This window comes from Kockovaella imperatae (genome assembly GCF_002102565.1).
Source record: "Kockovaella imperatae strain NRRL Y-17943 chromosome Unknown BD324scaffold_15, whole genome shotgun sequence".
Classification (NCBI taxonomy): domain Eukaryota; kingdom Fungi; phylum Basidiomycota; class Tremellomycetes; order Tremellales; family Cuniculitremaceae; genus Kockovaella; species Kockovaella imperatae.
Genome location: NW_019028955.1, coordinates 354,822 through 371,440, shown reverse-complemented (window position 1 = coordinate 371,440; position 16,619 = coordinate 354,822). Strand labels below are relative to the sequence as shown.

The 16,619-nt window shown below is 52.5% G+C and overlaps 5 protein-coding genes across 5 annotated transcripts; 2 read left to right on the top strand and 3 right to left on the bottom strand.

Annotated features, from left to right (window-relative positions):
• Positions 1 to 2,002: 2,002 nt before the first annotated feature.
• On the bottom strand, positions 2,003 to 7,230 carry BD324DRAFT_605080 (hypothetical protein). Its single transcript, XM_022013993.1, has 20 exons — positions 6,935 to 7,230; positions 6,769 to 6,889; positions 6,548 to 6,717; positions 6,346 to 6,488; positions 5,539 to 6,296; positions 5,446 to 5,487; positions 5,083 to 5,405; positions 5,011 to 5,022; positions 4,947 to 4,959; positions 4,491 to 4,894; positions 4,428 to 4,444; positions 4,356 to 4,378; positions 4,217 to 4,312; positions 4,152 to 4,166; positions 3,611 to 4,104; positions 2,974 to 3,561; positions 2,838 to 2,913; positions 2,739 to 2,788; positions 2,600 to 2,673; positions 2,003 to 2,541 (listed from the first exon to the last, which is right to left on the bottom strand). The coding sequence occupies exons 1-20, from the start codon at positions 7,046 to 7,048 to the stop codon at positions 2,292 to 2,294; spliced, it is 3,783 nt and encodes a 1,260-aa protein (XP_021868527.1). The 5' UTR covers positions 7,049 to 7,230; the 3' UTR covers positions 2,003 to 2,291.
• A 133-nt stretch (positions 7,231 to 7,363) lies between these two features.
• On the top strand, positions 7,364 to 9,517 carry BD324DRAFT_637242 (S-adenosyl-L-methionine-dependent methyltransferase). The gene is made up of 6 exons (XM_022016982.1): positions 7,364 to 7,772; positions 7,834 to 7,941; positions 7,986 to 8,177; positions 8,277 to 8,609; positions 8,672 to 9,161; positions 9,215 to 9,517. Exons 1-6 carry the CDS (start codon positions 7,395 to 7,397, stop codon positions 9,424 to 9,426), a joined length of 1,713 nt encoding a protein of 570 aa, XP_021868526.1. The 5' UTR covers positions 7,364 to 7,394; the 3' UTR covers positions 9,427 to 9,517.
• Positions 9,518 to 11,382, bottom strand: BD324DRAFT_637237 (hypothetical protein). Its single transcript, XM_022016981.1, has 2 exons — positions 10,750 to 11,382; positions 9,518 to 10,669 (listed from the first exon to the last, which is right to left on the bottom strand). Exons 1-2 carry the CDS (start codon positions 11,060 to 11,062, stop codon positions 9,696 to 9,698), a joined length of 1,287 nt encoding a protein of 428 aa, XP_021868525.1. The 5' UTR covers positions 11,063 to 11,382; the 3' UTR covers positions 9,518 to 9,695.
• Positions 11,370 to 12,596, bottom strand: BD324DRAFT_683673 (hypothetical protein). The gene is made up of 2 exons (XM_022019198.1): positions 12,404 to 12,596; positions 11,370 to 12,350 (listed from the first exon to the last, which is right to left on the bottom strand). The coding sequence occupies exon 2, from the start codon at positions 12,113 to 12,115 to the stop codon at positions 11,726 to 11,728; it is 390 nt and encodes a 129-aa protein (XP_021868524.1). The 5' UTR covers positions 12,116 to 12,350; positions 12,404 to 12,596; the 3' UTR covers positions 11,370 to 11,725.
• A 967-nt stretch (positions 12,597 to 13,563) lies between these two features.
• On the top strand, positions 13,564 to 16,180 carry BD324DRAFT_583916 (major facilitator superfamily domain-containing protein; the record flags this gene model as incomplete). Its single annotated transcript, XM_022013646.1, has 11 exons — positions 13,564 to 13,643; positions 13,696 to 13,797; positions 13,855 to 13,909; positions 13,969 to 14,096; positions 14,152 to 14,257; positions 14,355 to 14,467; positions 14,522 to 14,663; positions 14,704 to 14,882; positions 14,935 to 15,064; positions 15,117 to 15,529; positions 15,571 to 16,180. The coding sequence occupies 11 exons, from the start codon at positions 13,564 to 13,566 to the stop codon at positions 16,178 to 16,180; spliced, it is 2,058 nt and encodes a 685-aa protein (XP_021868523.1).
• Positions 16,181 to 16,619: the final 439 nt, after the last annotated feature.

Sequence of the window (16,619 nt, the reverse complement as noted above, 5' to 3'; positions counted from 1 at the left end):
AGGTGGTCGACGACGAGGTGGCCGGGGAGGGGAGTGTGCATCGAGCGGGGTGGATGGGCAGGATGAAGACGAGACGAGAAGAGTGGTGGCCATGGTCGATATAGAGAGAGTGAGGGAATGAAAAGATGGAGGGAAGGGGTAGGTGACTTGGGGAGGGCACAAAGAGAGAGAGCTGTATTTGAGGAATGTAGTGGTGGTCGATGCGTCTCGAGTTGTATAAAGAGTTTGAGAGGATGTGCCCGTGACCTGTGTGCTCCTGGGTCCTTACGTTCCTCTTCTTGCTCTACGCTAGTATAGTCGCATGAGTGATTCTTGCTATGGACAACCAAGGGGGGAAAGAGTATAAGGGTGGATGACCAGTGCGTGTGACCTGGGAATATGGAAGTAGTGGCACTGGTGGGGTTATACCTCGTGTCGGTCTAGTGAGAAGGGCTAGAGAGAATCGGACAATGCGTTGATGAGTTAAGCACCCTCATTCGTCCCCCCAGTGCAGTTACACAACGACTACGGAGTGAGGGATCGATAGGATTGACAGAGAGGGGGATGGAAAGTCTGGGCAATTTGATCTACGTTTAATTTTAACAAGGGGAGGATCGCTGTTGGGATATCGACCGGTCTTGACCGAATGACTGAGGCTGAGGGAGGCTGAGGGGGGCTTGGAGAGGCTGCTTGTGCCAGGGCAGGCCAGCTGCTCTTCGGTTCAGTAGCCATCTCTTGCCAGCAGCAGCAGCAGCAGCAGTAGCCCCCCCCCCACACCCAGGTACACCCAAGCAGCAGCAGCCACTCTGAATCAGGGCCGGGGGACGGAAAGGGGTTACTCACTCTCGCCACTGATCGAATAACGTAATTTTTTCAAAGAAAAAATTTAGACATTTCAGTCTCGGGATCTGCTGGTTTGTCTGGCTCGCTAGCTGCTTGCTGCTGGCAAGAGATGGCTACTGCTGAGGACCTTGACTGGAACGCACATCTCCCGCCTGCCACGCCGCCATCGCACCTCCCCGGCAGATTACCCGCGGCGTGTATCATTCAAGGACGGGGAGAAGTAAATCAAAACTGCGCCTGGACGCTGGAATCTCCTCACAGAACCCAAAAAAAAGAGTCCAGACTTCATGTGATAGGCACGGCTATAGGAACGAGGGGCTCTCTGGGTACAGTATCCATACCATACAGTGTGTGGACACAGGGGGGGGGGGGGGGAATTAGCTTGGATAGGTGCATTAGTCCGCGGGAGTGCGAGAACTGTGATTTGTATGGGCAAAATCTTCCGGAGAGAGCCTCTTTGGCCGGTTACTCTATGGTATTCGACGACGACGACGACGATGAGAGGAATAAATTCATGAGTTTCGATTCACCGTCCCGCGCGATAGGAATGAGACAGATTCATGCGACGACGAGATCGTCCAGCACCAATATGATTTCATTGGGCTCTTGGGAGAAAATCAGACAAATTAAGCTTAAAATCACCTGAGACATATTTTTCCGTTTGTGGCCCTCCCTTTCGTCGATCACATCAAGATCCAAGGATCTACGGCCATGACTCTCTTTGTTTCACTGAACTTGGAGACTCCATCAAACCCATGAGCTCCGCGGGACAAACCTTCGGCGTAATATGCATAGGCAATTATGTGAACTATGCTTTGTCTCAGGATTGGAGTTGTCCGGTTCTGGCGATGACGAATGACCTTCTTGTTGGGGGAAAGACCCCACTCTAAGCACATTTGCTGCATCAAATCATGCTCGGTCTGTACCCTGTCCTTGTTGTCTCAAAACCTTTTAAAGTCAGTGTTCATATCTCCGTCATCTGTCTTAGACGCTCGATCCTGGTTTTACTTGGCAGACCGACAGACCGGACGATGATCCACTTGTTTTGACCTTCCCTCTCAGTAAATTGAGTCAGGAGGCTATACCTCATCCATCGATCAGACCAACGCCTCCCGGTCCTTAGTGTCTGACCGAGAATCCCTGTTCAGGTAGAATACCTCTCTGCGATGTCTTGGCTTGGCCCAAATCGTTCATCAATCGTACAAACCCATGTCATCTAGATCCGGGACCATTCACACTCAATCTCCCGGCACATGTGCAATATGGGTGGCACCTTTGCTTGTAACGCCATTTTGCTGCGTGCCTTGTACCACCACCGCCACAACATGCATCACAGAGCGATCGAGAGCCTGTGCACGGAACGCAGATGATGACAGGCGTCTTACATCCCGGGGGCCATTTGCGTCTGGGGCCAAGCACCACGTCCCTTCTCGCTCTCACTCTGGCTCTCGCTCACGTGACGCTCTGGCTCAGAAACGAGTCCTAGCGACCGCCGCCCCAGTTCTGGCAATGATCATGGATCCCGTTCCGCTTGAGGAAGTCTTGGCAATCGTACCATGTTCCGCTGCTCGGACCGCTGAATACCCAGCGTCGCCATTGTCCGCTTTGGTTTGAGACATCCCGTCAGAAGCACTCTTACCGCCGCTGGGAGTGGTCTTTGGCTGAAACGCGTACGATTGGATATTGCTCATGGTCTGTCGAAGGGGTTTCATAACAGAACTGCAGGCGGCATAATGAGCGAATGGCAGTGTGTGTGTGCCACCTCGTTATCACTCACACCCTTGACTCTGAGACAGGTAAAGGCTCTCCAGAATGCTTCAGGCAAATCTCGAGAATCTTCGCACCATAGGTCTTCGGGAGGGGGAGGGGAGGGTTTCAGTGACACTCATGACGCGTTCAGCTCGCTCTGAACCCACCTTGACATGGGCCGAAGTGATCCCTTCAATCTTGCCTAGAGCAGCCAGACCTATTGGCAATCAGCCCCGAGCAAACGATGGCGACCCCAGACGACTCACTCGTTGGCAGCATGGCGGCGATGAGGTCGATCGATAGACTATCCAGGGCAGGCGCATGCCTATCCATACGGGCATGCTGTGTAGCCAAGACGGGGCATCAGTGGTAATTTCTTTGCAGCCGTGATGACCGTCTCACTATTGTCTTCATCATCCATAGCTCCTTTCTGCATTGCTGATGTGGCGTTCCGCTGAACGATCGATCTACGAATTCATGCTCGTTCCCTTTGGTCCGCAAGATGTCCAGGACAGTCTTGGCTTTGGCCTTTGAAGCCATCGACCCAGATGCCTTCTGCTTAGTCAATGAAGCTCCAGTTGTCCGAGCTGTGCCCCGTGCTTTAAGCCTTGACTTGTTGCTCGATTCCGGAGCCTTGACAGACAGCTTTCGCTTCTTCCTCACGGCGAGAGGCACATCGTCGTCCCCATCCTCGTCCCTTTCCGTATCCACCTCAATGGGATCATCTCCTGTGCCTGGAGCTCCATCTGAAGGCGCGTAATCTTCGTCGTCCGTATCGCCCCAATGAGAATTATCAAACTCTTGTTCCTCCCTTGCGATCTGCTGTAGAGATCGTTGTCGAGCGATGGGGTTCTTGTTCATGAACGAGCTGATACCGTGTTGATCAGACTTCCGTTTGGCTGCTTTGACTTGTTTACGAGGCGAAGCCTCTCGAAATTCCATTTTCAGAGTCCTTGCTTCACGAAGGAACAATTGGGCGTTCCTTCCGAGCTAAAGACAGGATCAATTTAGGTCATGCGCGCCGTGCGGTCGAACTCACTGTGAGATACGAGTTGCTCCATCCCGCACCATTGGCCACAATGAATTGATCTAGGGCCTTTTGAGCCAACAGAGTCTGAATCAACCGTTCCGCATCGTTTCGATCCCAGCTTTTTCCCTGTCCAAACATTGGATTGTCACCAAGTCCTTTGGCAGAGTTGCCTCCATAACCTCGGAAGCAATCGGCCGCGCCCTTGACGGTGATCCTGTCGTTCCTGTCAAACGCCTGAACCATTTTGATGATAATTTTGGCGTCCTCCGTCACGTCCTCCTTGTTCCAAGTCGTCTTGTCGTGTACAAGACACGTATCACACCCCTTGTTGCATTTGGCGCGATCAAAGTCCTCACCAAAGAATGCTAGGACCTGAGTTCTTCGACAGTCCGACTTGTTCTGACAGAATGCGAGGACCTCGTCGAGACTGTCTTTGGATCGCTGCTTCTGCTCGCGGGTAGAGTTTTTGTCTTGCTCAACCATGTGCACGACCTTTTGATGATCTACAAGGGGTCAGTGAAAGATGTGTGATCGACAGATCCTGGCCCACCGCCAAAGGTGTAGTCTGCACCCATCATCAGCTGATAAGGAGACCTCTTCTCTCGGCTGGCTCACATAAGATGCAGTGCGACGGCTTGCCATCACGACCCGCACGTCCCGTCTCCTGGTAGTAACCTTCGAGAGACCTGGGTAGAGAATGATGAATGACATCTGAGTAATGTTAGCCCAACAGAGGTGCTGCAGGTGACCTCACATCTGACGTCAGGCTTGTCAATGCTGTAAAAATTGTGTCAGCTTCGTCGTCTCCCTGTGATTCGAGACCGACCCCATGCCAAAAGCGATCTGCAGCCACGTCAGCACAGCCGTCTATGATGGTGACTCGACTCACAGTCGCCACAATGATCTCAAACTCGTGCTCCTGCCATCCTTCTTGAATCTTCCGCCTATCTCCTTTACTCATTCCCGCATGATAATGATTCGCTCCAAGACCGTGATTATCCCTCAGATTCTTGGCTAGATTCTCGCACTTGTCCCTCGAAGAACAGTAGATGATGCCACTGCTTTTGGCACCTTGGGTACCGATAAAGGCCACCATATTATCGATGACTCCCTTTGCCTTGGGTCGGACTTCATAATGTAGATTCCGACGGTTGAAGGAGGTGGTGATCTTGTGGCAGCCTTTGATACCGAGAGAGCGGATAATATCGTCTTGGACTTTATCCTGAGCAGTAGCAGTGAGGGCCATAATGGGGATACCGGGATACTCTTTGCGAAGTTCACCGAGTTTAAGGTCTGCAGGCGATCGTCAGCTCAATATTCGATACGGTTCTGTTGAGTCACGTACAATCGGCACGGAACTGAGATGGTACGTCAGCTGAGATCGTTGACGGGACACCAGCTGCACTCACGTCGTGACCCCACTGCGTTGCAACCAGCCACTAAGCGTCTTTCCTCGGAGTCCAAGCCAGTCGAACACTCACCTGGCTGACGCAGTGCGCCTCATCTACAACGAACCTCGCCAGCCGATTCCTCCTGAGCAAGCCTTTGAGTATCCCCTTGATGGTCCCTCCCATGACCATCATCTCGGGGGTCACATACACTATCTTGGTGTATGGTTCAGGCATGTTGAGCATGTCATGAGCCATCTTCTTGTCTTTTTGACAGAGTTCGCCAGTGTACGCGATGGCGGGTACGGAAAGCTTGCACAGGTGTCGTGTTTGGTCATTGATCAGGGAGATCAAAGGTGAGATGACAAACGTCACACCTCGCGTCTTGCCGTTGTTGCAGACACCGGGAAGCTGATCTGTCATATTGTTAGCTGACGTCTTAGGTGTGCAGCTCACAGGTGAGACTCTTCCCTCCTCCGGTAGGCATGAGCACAAATACTAGCAGACATGAGCTCATAGACACCTCCCAGCCCTTGGTGAAGAGCTCACCATCCTTTCCTGACATAGTCGCGTCGATGGCCTCTTTCTGCTTCTCCCTGAATGTTGGAATATTAAAGTAAGTCTTCAATTTGGAAGTCACCTCCTTGTCCCACGGATACTTTACGTCGATCTTGACCGCTTTCGGAGCCTGTACTTGAACAGAGGAACGCTTGGAGCCGGACGGACCAGCTTGAGCATTCTGGCTCTGAATTGCTTTTGGCGCGGATTGCTCTGTCCGGACAGGTCGAGCGGGAGATGTAGGCAAATCGAATAGCTCGTCCGCATGTATATCCTGAAACTCGTCGAACGGGTCGTCTTCCAGAACCTTGGTCGGAGTTTGCAAAACACCGCGAGAGGGTCTCGCTCGAGTCGTAGATCGTTGGGTCTGATTTCGGGCAGGCGGCGAAGAAGCAGGAATGAGATACTCATTGTCGACAGCCGAGAATGCCTCTGCATCGGCGATAAGATCGGTATAGGCTGGAGGAGGAGGTTCGAATTCGCGGGATGCCGGTCGATTTCGAGGCTGAAGAGCCATCCTGGAGGGAGTAGATGGGCCTTCGCTGGACGTATGAAGGTCGTTCGTTGCAAGACCGAGGAGGGCGGGTGAAGGCTGGTGGGTGGTACATGGGGTAGGATAGGCCAGCAGCGCGCGAGAAGGTCCTGTCACCGTGGAGGGCCGAGGCGACGGACGAGCCACAGGTGTTGGTTCATTGTTTCTAGACGCCACGATGCCCTTGAGCTCGAGATTCCGCTTGGTCAAGAGATCGCTGGAATGAGGATGTGAGCTAGAAGCAGGCTTGAGGGCACGCAGCTCACATCTTGCCCTTGATCATTTCTGGATCTTCCCCGTCCCAATCGATCATATCATCACTGGTCTGCAACAAGGTCTGCTGCTCGTAGAGCTTGAATAATTCTTCATGGTTCTTGATGATCATCGCTTGAATTTTCTCGACGGGCATCTGGCGGCGCGAGACCCGAGCGTCAGGGACGATTACATATAGGAGTGGAGACGACTCACCGTGTCGTATCGTGAGGTTGGGGCTGACCGATTGATCAAAGGAGGTCTCGACGGACCAGCTTCGCTACCTTCTCCTGTGATCCAACCCGACGGCGTAAGCATCGTGGACAGAGGACTGGCTGTCGTCAAGGCAGCTGGAGAAGCCAGCTTGGCGGGACCAACGGCCTCGGCTGAGAATCGAGTCTGAGCTAGTGAGGCAGAGGGAGTTCATATGCACTCACTGGATGGAACTAGTACGATTCGATTCGAGGAAGATGGTCTCGATACGTTGGACGATGTATTGGATCCCTTGGTTGACACCTTCGGCGTCGCCGTCGCCGCTCGGGAAAGTGTGAATTTTGGCTGAAAGGGAGTAAGCAGGATAGAGCCATATAGAAGGGAACTTGCTGCTGAGATTGTTTGTCCTTCATTGGTGGTCGCACTCGGGCTGACGATGCTTGCGGACGACGACGAAGACAGCCTTTCAAGCATATCTTGAAGATTTGTCTTGGGTCCGGGCATCCTCGTTCATGGGTCCTTGAGGGGCCTTGTTAGTTCCTCACGTCGGGACCACTGTCGGCGGGCCGATCGCAACAGACACCTCAGAGTCCAGTGTTTGATCCACCAGACCCTCTGCTGCCTAGCCTTCCGCTGATGATTCGTGGAGCCAGACTGAATTCAATGAGTATGTCGTTCAAATTGACAACAAGGACGAACAAAAAAGAAATCCGACGCGCTCAACATCAACCGCCGACAAAAGCCCAATGGGAATGTTTACGTAATAAGCCTAGATTGGGACTGGGACAGGTTTCGAAATGTTGGTCGCAACAATGCTCTCTCTGTGGACGGATCGACCTTTTCGGGAGCGATGTCAAAGCCCATGTCTGCAAGTTTCAAGCCAGGCAACAGCTGGCTCAGATCATGCGTCGCTTCTTCCTCTCGACTCAGTGTGGGCTCCCAGCCGCCGCCGCCGCCGCCGCATCGATATCCTGCATTAGAGACTTCGACACGGAGAAGTGGCCGATCGATCCGATATCAATCCTCGTCTACTGAACCTTCACGGCGTCCACCGCCTCTAGTCTCTAGATCTCGGAAGCCTAAAGAGAATACCGAGGTGATTAGGACAGAACCTGAAATCAAGGATGGACCTGGCGCGCCTGCGTCTGTTCCACCTAGTGCTCCGAAGGAGAAGCCTCGACAGGATTTCAATACGTCTCTTTCTTGGCTCGTACTTCCAGACCCAGATGTGAGCAATGCTCAAGCTCTGTGTGTGTGTGCGCAGGACGGATCTTGACGGATCTTGACAGCATATGAATTATCGCCGTGTGACTGCTCAGGACCTGAGGAATCGACGAGAACCGCCTACGAGAGTCAAGATGTTGGTCAGGGAATACATTCATGACAGTTTGTACAATGTGAGTCAAGCCGGTCGCGCGCGCAAGTCGCTGACACTGCGTAGCCTCACTATGGTTATTTCTCAAAAAAGGCAACCATCTTTCGATCTCCACCTGGAGGATACGATTTCTCCACCTTTCGAGACCAGACTGAATTCCAAGAACAAGTCGCCAGTCGGTATGCGGCAGAGTATGGAGATATGATCGAGGGGAGTTTAGGGAGACAAGTCTGGCATACCCCGACAGAGTTGTTTTCGGTGAGTGACCTGGTTCATCAGGGAAGAGACGCCTGTTCATGGGTGGTTGGCCTCGCTCCTCAACCTGCTGAATGCGACCCCCGCTGACATCTTAACCAGCCATATTACGCCCAAGCTCTGGTATCCGGCATAATCACCGCCCACAAGTCTTCCGCAAAATCTCCTTCATCCCCTTTGATTATCTACGAGCTTGGCGCAGGCAACGGATCCTTCATGTCTGATGCGTTGTCTTTTATCCGGGATCAACATCCCGATCTCTGGCCGCAGACGCGGTACAGAGTTATCGAGATCAGTCCTGAGCTCGCCAGACTCCAGAGGGAACGAGCGAAAGAGTCCAAAGTGGATCACAAGGTGGAAATATTGAATACTGATGTATTCGATTGGGAGGGCGGTGATAAAGAGCCGTGTTATGTCGTTGCTTTAGAGATGCTGGTGGGTGCACCCACCCACCTTTCCCTCTCGATATTCCAAAGGTGGCTGACATTTGCCCACAGGACAACCTCGCTCATGACATGGTTCGATACGACATCCAAACGCTCCAGCCATACCAGACACTGGTCACTATAGACGCAACGGGCAACTTTAATCTCATCTACGAGCCTATCACCGATCCGACCCTCTCACAAGCCATGTCATACTATGATCGTCTGTCTACCTCATCAACCTCATCTCGTCGTCATACGGTCCCCAACATCCCCTCTCTTATCCGATCCTCGACCTTGCTCCGAAAAGCCTATACAGAACTCCCATTCGCACCGAATCTGTCTTCGCCCGATTTCATTCCTTCCAAAGCTATTGCATTGATCAAGAAATTGAAAGAACAACTTCCAAATCACAGATTCTTAGCGGCTGATTTTGCAACGTTACCGGATACAGTGTCGGGGCGAAATGGTCCAGTCGTCCAGACTCGACTGGGTAGAGTCATGGTATCTGTCGGGACATTTCTGGTCAAACATGGATATTTCGATATCTTCTTCCCAACCAGTCAGTCGATCTCTAGGAAGCGCGCACTGTAGGCTGACTTTCATCCTCCTCAGATTTCGAGCTCTTGAGGGATATCCTTGCGCTGATCACTAAAGATTTGCCATCCGCTTCGATTCCTGGAGGTGGTATCCCTGCTATCGAGATTACCTCACAATCCGACTTTGTCCGCAAGTACGGAGGGTCGGAGTTGACAAAAAAGCTCACGACGAGGAACGGAGTCAGCATCATGGACGCAATGTACGGGAACGCGAAGGTCATGTTTTAGTAGGGCATCGTCGATCTAGTATCAGCGCGGACGGCTATCGACGAACCCCCACAGACTCTATCGTCCCTGTGTGAACAGAGCTAATGGCATTAAACTCACATACATGTCATGGCATAGAAGCGTCAAATGGCAAAACTCATGGTCATAATGTATCGCTATAGGGTATGTTCACGGACAATCATTCAGTCTATTCTACAACCATGATACAGCTGAATCTAATCCAACCTCCAAACGAAAGTAAACACCCTGAAAAAATGGGGTCGTTTGCGTCACCAAGCCTTGCCAATCTCTCCTGTACGAGACTGTGAGGCGTGCAGCCTCTTCCTGGTGCCTATTGCTTGAGCTTCCCTACCGGTCGTTACTCCATCCCCTGATGCTTTGGTATGTTTCAGAGGGACTTCAGCCCTGTATTCGTCCTCGTAATTTGAGGCAAACTTGTCGAGCACTCCCTGCTTGTCCGGTTTGACGAGTTTCCTCGCGGCAGAGGGGTTCACATTCGAAGAGACTGAGGAGAGTGGGCCGGATTTTTGGGTCTTGCTCTTCGACGGCTCGACAGATGAATGTCGAACTGATCGAATAATTGAGGTAGCATGAGAGTGCGACGTGGCCTCGACTGTGTGCTCGTTCACTGGTTCGGAACTCGTTCTCGCGCTGATGGTCGACCTGTCTCGCCTCCGGCTGGACTTTTTCACCTGGTTTTTCGACTTGCCATAGATCAAATCAAGTACAGTCTGACCGACCCATCCTGCCCCCATGCCCATGACGCAACCCACGCCTATGACCCCACCTACAAATGTGTAGATGGGATAAAAGACTCCGAGCATGGATCTGATCATGCCCAGGGGACCGAGAATGAAGGTCCGACCGAGAATGCGTATAGTGGATGTAAGAGGGTACAAGACCGTAGAGAGGACGGATAGGATGAGATGGGCTGTATTGAGTAAGAGTGGGACCGGGATGGCGAGGAGAGTGATGATCAGGTAGAGCGGGTAAATGACAATGCCGAGCAGGGATCGCCAGAATCCTGGACTGGTTTCTGAGGATGAAGGGAGAGGCGAATTGAGGTGAGGTAGATGGTAGGGGAAGGCGTAATGTTGGTGGGACGCGACGTCGGAATGGACGTTGGAGCCGCCTAGGCCCACTGGCGAACGGCCACGGAGAGATTGTGGGAGGTGTGCGAGGATTTCGTGTTCGTCAGACCGCGTGAGAATCTGGAAGATGATGTAGAGGGCAGTCACGTAGACTGAGCGAACAGGCGTCAGCGAACCACCAAGGGAGACAGACAGCCGCTGTCTGTCCACCGTTTGGAAATCGGCGACTCACACACAACGACGACCGGGCTCATCGGTTCATCTTTCTTCTTCTTATTTGTCTTTCGGCCCACTCGTGCTCCATTTTCCCACTCCTCGTCTTCATCATCATCTTCTCCTTCAGAGTAGCTGCCCGAAGACCCCGTGAACGCGGTACTAGGTCTCCGACCCCTTGACGAATGCCTAGATGTCACGCTCGGCCGATTGGCTCGCGAGGACGAGGAATGTGAGCGAGGACGATGACTCATGTCGTCATGTTCATATCCGGTTCCAGAGAAGGAGGCTTGTCGCGGTGATGTAGAGGAATTGGAGAGATAAGATGACATGGTGGGATGACGGGGGTCCGCCTGCAGTAGAGGTGGGGGCAAACGCCGGCAATCGATGCGATCGACCCGTGGACTGTCGTCGGATTGAGTCGCTTCGTCTCGAGACTCTTCCCAGCCGTACTTGCCAGCCGGTTTCCCCTCTACAGCACCTGTTATCTTATATGAGTGTGCGCGTGAGAACTCTCCCAGCGATGCTTATGGTGCTCGAGGTCATGTGGAAGAGGTGCTCAACAACCCAAAAATGCATCCGCGTAACAACAAGGTTTTTCGCTTGTTTTGGCTGTGGGGTAAACTTAACAGGAGATGCGGGGGGGGGGGGGGGAGTCACGTGACGAGATCTGCATCGGCTGTATAGGATCCTGTGGCGGCACCTCTGTTGGCTGCCGGGGTTCCAGTGATTGTGGACCGTCGTGAGTGTCTTTGCCCTCCGGCGAGAATCCAGCGGATATAGGCTGCTGCACCCCACAGTCGACCCATGGTCACGCCCACGTTATTTGACAGCTGGTCCAGCAGGAAGTAGGGCGGCGATTCGCCGCAAGCCAAAGGTGGGACAGATCACCATGTCACGTTCGGGCGACAGAGTCGAGTATCCTTTGTTCTGAACTGTCTCTGAGACCTGAGTCGCTGCCTGAGATCCAGAACGAGAAGGCCCAGTGTCGCGTATTATGGGATGACACAGAGGATAGACGCCAGAAGGAGCAAAATCACCACTAAGCCGCTATAACCTACACGCGTGATCGAAAGTGCTGCAGCCCCTGTACACGTATCCGAGACGACCGACTGGTTGCAAGCATACATGGCGGAAGAATAGGTTGAATTGAACAGCATCACCGTCTCGATGCAGGTCCGGTATTCGAGGGAGAGGTATTGGAACACCTGGGCTGATGCTGTATTAGGAGGCGCCTCCTTGCAATACTTGGTCGATTCGTTATAGTATCCAGCGGCGATACCACAGCATGCCATGGATAGCCTGGTATCGTTTGACCAACAGTTGTACAGAGGGATGGAAAGATTACTGTGGTCAGGGACATTGCCAGTGATGAAAGCGGACATGATTGAGGTAGGATGAGGTGCTGCAGCAGCCGAATGCTTTTAAAGACGTCTCAGGGACGTCAGAAAAGGGGCAAAAGAGTCGGATGATGTTGCAGATTGGAAAGAAGAACACCTTGTTGTCCTGGACTATATAGGCCTGTCAGTTTTGCCCAGTAGAATGCTGCCAGATCTGAGAAATTTCTGATGTGGTTATTTTTGGCCGGAAAGCTATGATGATTGTATTGCGGTGTTAGATCTGTCAGTCGATCAACAGGCAGCATACACATTTGCACCCAAGCCAAAACGCACAGTAGTCCTTGATCGAGGCCGAGCAGTTGTTCGTTGATTATCTGCGGTGTTCCACATGTCTGTCTGAATCGTTTGCCAAGGTATTCCAGCCGCCTCCACTGTTGAAGGTCTCGTCCTGGTTGTCTTTGCCCCATCTAGCCATCTAGCCAATCTCGCATGCATAAGGAGGAAGAGAGGTCCTGGTGCCCTCCGGAAATCCCTCGACAGTGCATCTGAAGTCTCAAAACCATCATGTCAGCCGCATACAGTCCGCTGAACAAGCGTGAGCTTGGCAGAAAGATTTCGGCCGACCCGTCTCAGATTGAATGCAAACGGGACTAGCGAGCTTCGTGAAGATTTGAGCTCATGGCTTCCGCCCTCACAGAGAGACAGAACACCTCTATGCAAAGCTACATCAGCGTCCTTGACTGCTAGAGACAAGAGACGATCTGTGAGCTGTCTGTCTCATCGTACGCCCTAATCTGATAACCGCCGTCACTTCGGATCCGAGAATCCGAATAACCCAAAGCCCTCGTCGCGGTGGCCTCTTTGCTCATCGCTCTTTACGATAAAAGTTCATCGTCACTGGATCCGCTCATGCCAATAACATCTCTCCATCCTATCTGAGTGGTCGAAAGAGGGTTCCAGGTCATCGTATTGGAGGTGTCTGAGTGAATGGTCTTCTCGCGGAGAGACACGCATTTGACCCACTGAGTCGCGGTGACGAAGATCCTGGAGCCAGCAGGCGGACGGTACAATCTTTGTTCAGCGCCTCCAGCGGAGATGAGTGGGTTACAACCCGAGCCCAGACCAAATACACTTGGCGTACCAGCATCTCCTTTCGCAGATTCAGAAGATGACACGGAGGAGGATACCGACACTGTCAAGGATCCAGGCAATTTAGAGAGGAGATTGCTGGATCTCTCCGCTCATCAATTGGACGATGAGGCGGATCTTCTTAACGAGGAGTATGAAGATTCGGACTTGGAGGATGAGATAGGCCTGTTAAGTGGGTCCTTGAGCGGAGCTAGGAAGCTGGAAATTGCCCAGGCCGTCTGGTAAGTCTATCAAGCAGAAAGTGAAACGCCAATGCTGAAAGGTCGTTCCGGGCTCAGGGGCAAGAAGGAACGTCTTTTGCTATTCTCTGGGTGAGTTCGCCCCCGTGTGGTCGGATAAGGCTCATGGGACTCTCAAGAATAGGGCTCGCGGCCTACATCTACTCCCTCGATTCTATGACAACTTATCAGTATCTCTACTACGCGTGAGTCATCTTTGCCATAATCCCTGTCTATGACTCATGGATGTCTTCACAGTACATCCACCGTCCTCAAACACTCATTATCCGGCACCATATCCACCGCTCAAGCCATCGTTATCGCGGTCGGGAAACCATTCATGGCAAAACTTGCGGATGTGTGAGTTCAGATTCCATTCCGTGTCCCTTTCCTGACTGTATGGCTCTCCCACGACAGTATCGGTCGAGCCGAAGCTTTCGTCGTCGTCACCTTTCTCTATGTCATCGGATACGTGAGCGAGCGACAGAACATGCTAGAATAGCATAAGCTCGCTGACTCTCGCGCTCCCAGATAATCATTGTCTCTGCATCTACTATCGAGATTATAGCACTGGGAGAGATTGTCTACGCCTTTGGTTTTACGGGATTACAGATACTACAGCAGATCGTTATCGCGGATATGACGACGCTGCGGTACAGGTGAGTCACAAGCGGCTGGCTGAGGTCAGACGATGGCTTATGATTCCGTGATCAGAGGCTTCGCATCTGCGCTGGTATCTGCTCCTTATCTCATCAACAACTTTGTCAGCGCGGAGCTACTAGAACGTGTCTTGCCAAATTGGTATGTCTGTTCCAAGCAGGTGCAAGCTGACGGCGGACAGGCGTTTCGGGTATGCCATGGTGCGTCTGAGATGTTCAGAGTGGCCACGCATGTGATAAACTAAATGCGTCGATCAGTTTGCCATTCTTGTCCCTCTTTTCCTCGTTCCTCTCATTGCTATTCTTTTCTGGGGTCAGCGGCAAGCAAAGCAGGTCTTTTACCGGCAATATGGCAGGTCATTGCCCAATAAGTGAGATATGCCCTCCTACTACGTAATGAGCAACAGCTGAAGTCTGTCCTTCAGGCGCTGGTACGATCGACTTCGCGACTCTTTTACCGAGATGGACCTCGTCGGTCTCCTTCTGGTCGGCTCGTCTTTATGTCTGATCCTCCTACCCCTTGGTCTAGCTCCTCAGACAGCGGCGGGCTGGAAGAACCCAAAGATGGTAAGCCGAACCGAGGTGACTGCAGCTGATTCGGCACCAGGGCGTCATGATCGTCTGCGGTATGGCTCTCCTTCCCTTATTCATCCTATACGAATACGCCCTTCCCGCTCGACCAGTCATGCCGATGCGATGGCTACGAAGGGCTCCAATCCTTGGCGCATGCCTGATCGGCTTCTTTGACTTTGTCTCATTTTACCTACAACAGACGTACCTGTACTCGTAGGCTATAGCAGAGATTATGGTGGAAGTCATGCTGATCGCGTCTTGCCAGTTTCGTGCTCGTTGTCGAACCTGACTGGTCATATCGCGACCTGACGTATTTTTCGGCTATTCAGTCGCTCGGCATGACGGTATTTGGGATCGTTGCGGGTGTGATCATGTGGGCCACAAGGCGATTCAAGGTGAGTCGAACGACAACCCGGAGAGCAAGTGTATGGCTAACGTGAGAAAAAGTATATGCTTTTCTGTGGACTGGTCATCCGCTTAATCGGCGTCACGCTCATGATCAAAGCTCGATCTTCGAGCGGGAATTCGTTCGAGCTCATCTTTTGCCAAATCCTACAGGGGTTCGGTGGCGGTTTCGCGGCCATAGCCACTCAAGTGTCTGCTCAAGCTGCTGTTTCCCACGCGGACGTCGCTACGGTCACCGCGCTCGTCTTGCTCCTGACAGAAGTCGGTAATTCTGTGGGCTCGGCCGCCGCTACAGCCATTTGGAATGCGTGTATGCCTAATGAGCTGCGGCGATACGTTCCGACAGATGATGAAAGGCTGCTGAAAGAGCTTTTTGGAAGTATAACCGACATCGCAAAGTATCCGAGAGATGATCCGATACGTCTAGGAGCAATAGCAGCGTACCAAGCGGTCATGTAAGTCAAAGTCATCCTATCGAGATCTGATCCGCCTCCAGGTACAAACTGGTACTCGCCGCGGTGATCGTCGCTATCATTCCACCGATCTTCTGTCTCATCCTCATCCGAAATGTCTCCCTTGCTCGCGCTCAAAACGCTCTTGACAACAAGGACCTCGACGGACTGGATCCGGACGATATGGCTGATCCAGCTGCCCTGAGAGAAAGTGCAGATTGGGACGAAGGACGAGTAAGGTTGAGTCCAAGGAGCCCAGCAAGAGTCTTGAGCTTTAGCGCTGGTTGCCCTGGTGGTAAAGGGTTCAGCAAGAGCGAAAGGGATTCGTTGCTCCGCAGCTCAAGACGGTCCCTAGGAGGATCTGATTACGGTCGAAGACTCGCAAGTGAAGGCGGCGGCGGCGGTGGCGGTGGCAGCGGCATCGCCGCAGGACACGGGGCTGTACCGGGCTCTGATAGAGTCAGGTTGAGTCCTAGGAACTCTGTATCTGGTCTAAGGGATCACGGTCGGTCGCTGGGTGCATTGGGACGGGATGGACCTAGACGTCCTGGTCAACAGACTAGGTCAGGCCCTTCAGGTGGACTGAGGGCCAACACCATGCCTGTCGGAGAATTCGATACCCTACAGGTCCCTTCATCCTCAAGTCGTGCATAGATGCAAAGAAGGGGCGGGGCGTTGCCACAGTCCCATTGATATCGTTTCTGGCTCGATCATCTTGCATGTCTCGCTACATTGTTTTCATCATGTATCATCCTGAGACCTCAATCGCATGCATGCATTGCATCCACATGGCCTCACAATCTTCAAGCTTTCGTCCAGTAGCCCGGGCCATCCGACTACAAAATGGGTTGACCGTGGGAAAGTGAGGATAATCGAAGGCGATCGCCTCAGCCGAGCGCCATTTACCATAGCTAGTATTCAACACATCACTAACAGCCCATGTCGTCCCTCAATTTGTCCCTACCGACAGCTACGAAGCCGCCTACGAAGAAACGGAAACGGTCCAAGGCTCCTCAACGGAATCGTGGTGTCGACTTTGACAGAGCTCTGGACGAAGGGGACGACGTATCGGACAATGAGCTAATAGCTGCTG